Source organism: Aulonocara sp. 'chitande type north' Nkhata Bay, linkage group LG16, assembly GCF_057382095.1.
Source record: "Aulonocara sp. 'chitande type north' Nkhata Bay isolate Kocher_YH1m ecotype deep benthic linkage group LG16, A_spYH_male_GT1.1, whole genome shotgun sequence".
Taxonomy (NCBI): Eukaryota; Metazoa; Chordata; class Actinopteri; order Cichliformes; family Cichlidae; genus Aulonocara; species Aulonocara sp. 'chitande type north' Nkhata Bay.
In genome coordinates this window covers 37,955,993-37,959,813 of record NC_141359.1, presented here as the reverse complement: position 1 = coordinate 37,959,813, position 3,821 = coordinate 37,955,993, and the positions used below count along the sequence as shown (strand labels likewise).

At 43.8% G+C, this 3,821-nt stretch overlaps 1 protein-coding gene across 1 annotated transcript; it reads left to right on the top strand.

Moving 5' to 3' along the window:
• The first annotated feature begins 2,599 nt into the window (after positions 1-2,599).
• Positions 2,600-3,577, top strand: LOC147312062 (olfactory receptor 6N1-like). Its single transcript, XM_086266094.1, has one exon. It carries the CDS (start codon positions 2,606-2,608, stop codon positions 3,575-3,577), a length of 972 nt encoding a protein of 323 aa, XP_086122220.1. The 5' UTR covers positions 2,600-2,605.
• The last annotated feature ends 244 nt before the right edge of the window (positions 3,578-3,821 follow it).

The window sequence follows — 3,821 nt, the reverse complement described above, 5'->3', positions numbered from 1 at the left end:
CGCCCGATGCTGCTTCGCCGTGTCCCAGAGACCTCTGGGAAACATAGTCCTCAGTTCTGCGTCGCGCACGTAAATGCCCGTCCACCTTTACACACAACGTTATCACATCAGACAAAGTTTTAGGTAACTCTCTTATCACTAGTTCGCCCTTTAACTCATCACACACGTTGTTCAACAAAGTACTTATCAATGCTGGCTGCCCCCACCCGGTCTCTTCGGCCAACGTCCAGAACAAAATGAAGTATTCCGCCATACTTTGTCTTCCCTGCTTAAGATTTAGTAAATGGTGAGATGCTGCATCAGCGCCAGTAGCTCTCTCAATCACACATTTAAATTTAGCAAGAAAATCCTGGTATGCTGACGTCAGTTCTCAAAACAGCTTGAGCCCAGGTTAAAGCCGGTCCGCGTAAGAGCTGGACAAAAAAGGCAATCTTAGCCTCGTCAGTTTCATATGTCCTCCGCAACTGTCTAAACTTTGGGTCAGAAAGCCGGCACATTTGTGAAACTCACCCGCGAAGGGTTCCGGTGTTGGCAAATCTCGCTCCGGGGGCTCCAGGGAGTGGGATGAGGCGAAGCCAAAGGCCCGGGTGCCGGAAGCTCAGAAGCCGGTAACTGTGAGGAGACAGAGGGAGGAGAGGCTGCTGGGCTTACCAGGGGTACGCGCTGAGCAAGGACCTGCGTTAGAGCGGTCAACTGCTGATTGATGAGCTGCAGCCTTTGTTCGTGACGTTCCAAAACCTCCTCGGCCGTAAGGACGCGCTGCTGGGCGGCAGAGTCCGCTGACTCCATATTCTGGCTGGATCGTTATGTTAAGGTTCAATGCAGGGGACTCAAACGCGGGACTCCTGAATCAGCTGAATAGAAGGGAAATCCAAGGGGGAAGTCACTCGCTCTCCAACTCTCCACATACACGACAACAGTCCTTCTTTTCACACTTGACACACAGATTCACACGGGAAAGGTAATCCAGGGGCACTGTAGATAAGGAGACAGGAATGAGAACGATATTCACAAAAGACACATGACTTATCTTGAGCTGTAGCTTGACTTTCACTGACGCGTGGTAGACAACGATCCAGCGAAGACCAGCAGTCACCTCCTGGCTTAAATGCTGTTCACCTTGATGGGCATCAGCTGTGTTCTTTTCCGTGGGCGTGGGCCGAGGGCGTAAACCCACAATGAGTTCCGCCCCGGCGACGGAGAGGAGGAGAGAGAGAGAGCGCGAGAGAGAGAAAAAGACAGAAAAGGCCGATCAGCGTCTCGCCGATCCCCCAGGCCATGACACTTGGGGCAGGAACTCGTCCCTGACTTGAAGTGGGCCCTCCACCCTTTTCCAGCTGAGGACCGTGGCCTCAGATTTGGAGGTGCAGATTCTCATTCCCACTGCTTCAAACTCAGCTTTGAACCGTTCCAAAGCGAGCAGAAGGCCATCACCCGATGAAGCCAACAGAACCACAAAGTAGAGATGAGATTCTGAGAACACCCACAAAGAGCATTTGGACGTAGCTTTGCCACTGCTCCAGGTGGCTCAGCACAGAGTGGAGAGCTACGTTGATGGCATCTTCTATGGATCTGTTCGCATAATTTGCAAACTGGTAATCACTGGTCTGATCCACAATGAAGACAAGTCCACGTACAGACAGGAGGTGGACCAGCTGTTCCACTGTTGCAGTCAGAACCACCCGGACCCGACTGTGGACGTGACAGTGAACCTTCAGACTCGCCCTAACTATCCTTAAAAATAGAGTACTTACCGTGGATCACTTCAGACTCCTAGGGCCCACCTTTTCAAGCGATCTGAAGTGGTCCCCACATATAGACTCTATCCAGAAGAAGGCCCAGCAGAGGTTGTGGTTCCTGCAGCAACTCAGAATATACTACCAGATCTCTGAGACCATGGTTTTACGCAAAAAAAACTTAAATTTACTCTTTTCTGGGCTGGAGGAAAAGGGGGTGATCGTGGTGCAACGATAAGGTTACATCACTCTGCAGAAAATTGGAGAAGCACCTGGGATAGAATCTTTCCATTGTGGAATAGGAAAGGTAGAGAGTGAGCAGGCGGCAGAGTAACAGGTAAGTAGCAGGTAACAGGTGCAAACAAGTCTTTTTTTCCACAGAGTTACTAAGAGGCAAAGACAAAGCAACATTCACAAGAACTTCTTACTGTCTTACTAGTGACTTCAGCAAACGTCAGAGAGCCTGATCATTATCACTGAAGCAACAATGATCTGACTGGACTACGAAGGACTACAAACGAAAAACAGAAAAAAACCACAACAAGTCCTAGACAATTATGTTTAATTGGCATAAATGTAAGAAATTCCTATCAGTATTATGAAGAAAGCATTTTTTAAATAAAGTTGTAAAACTTTTTAATATTTCTTTTTCAAGAACCTGCAGGTTTGTTTTATTATGTGTTTAGTACATGATACATATTAAATCCCCTGTGATCTTCCAAAGCTGTGAGCTTTCATTCCAGATCAATGATTGGCTGGTTTGAAATCCCAGCTCACGTGTTGCTGTTATCTGTACCTGATAGAGGAGAGAGGAGAACAGAGACCAGATACAGTGAGCGAATAAGCTTCACTTACATCTCTCAATCACAATGAATAATGTTTCTGTAATAACAATGTTTTTTCTTTCAGGTTTCAATGAAACAGTCAGTCACAGGTTTGTTCTCTTTTTCCTCAGTTTGTTGTGTTACTGCATCATTTGCCTGCTAAATGTTTCTCTCATTGTGATCATCATCTTGGACAGCAACCTCCATGAATCAATGTATATTCTGCTTTGTGTCTTTTGCATCAATGCACTTTATGGAACAGCAGGTTTCTACCCTAAATTTCTCTGGGATCTCCTCTCTGATGTTAATCTCATCTCATATTACGGTTGCCTTATTCAGACTAAGGTGATTTTTTCTTTTGTCTGCGGCGAACTGTCGATTCTTGCACTCATGGCATATGACAGATATGTGGCCATATGTCAGCCACTGAAGTACCACTCTATCATGTCAAAGCAAAGAGTCATTAGGTTTGCATGTTTTTTGTGGTTAACAACCTTCTGCATTATGGCTGTGAATATCTTTCTAACATCCAGACTGAAGTTATGCAGCCCGTATATTTCCAGACTCTTCTGTATGAACTGGAGTATTGTTCAACTCGCTTGTTTTCCAGAACAAACTGCAATCAATGCTATATCTGCAAATATTGTAACAATTATTTATTTGCTTCATGGTGTTTTTATAGTTTGGTCCTATATGTATATCATTCAAACATGTGTAAAGTCTATAGAAAACAGAGCAAAGTTCATGCAAACATGTGTCCCACATCTCGTCTCATTATTTACTTTTGTTGTGGCAGTACTTACTGATGTTATAAGTATGCGACTGGGTTCGAAAGAGTTGCCTCGGTCCCTTCAAAACTTTGTAGCATTAGAGTTTCTTGTCATTCCTCCTATTATGAATCCTCTGATTTACGGTTTCAAACTGACCAAAATTCGAAAAAAAATTTATAGTGTTGTTATTTTAAAAAGAACTAATTTTTGTTTTATTCGATCAGAAAATAGTTTCACACACAGCTAAGTGTCACACCCATTGTTTGACATCCATTTTTTAAAATAAGTCCAAAAAAATGTTTAATTTTTACTGAAATTTGTGTTTTATTTGGAGTTGTCTGAAAACATGTCTATTGATGTGAGCGGATATGACGTTTTATTATTTATCTGCATTTCCCAGATGATTTACATTTTGTAGATGTCTTTGCACTAAATGTATTTTTGATGGTCACCTGCCTAATTACCAAAAAAAAAACCCCACTGATATGTAG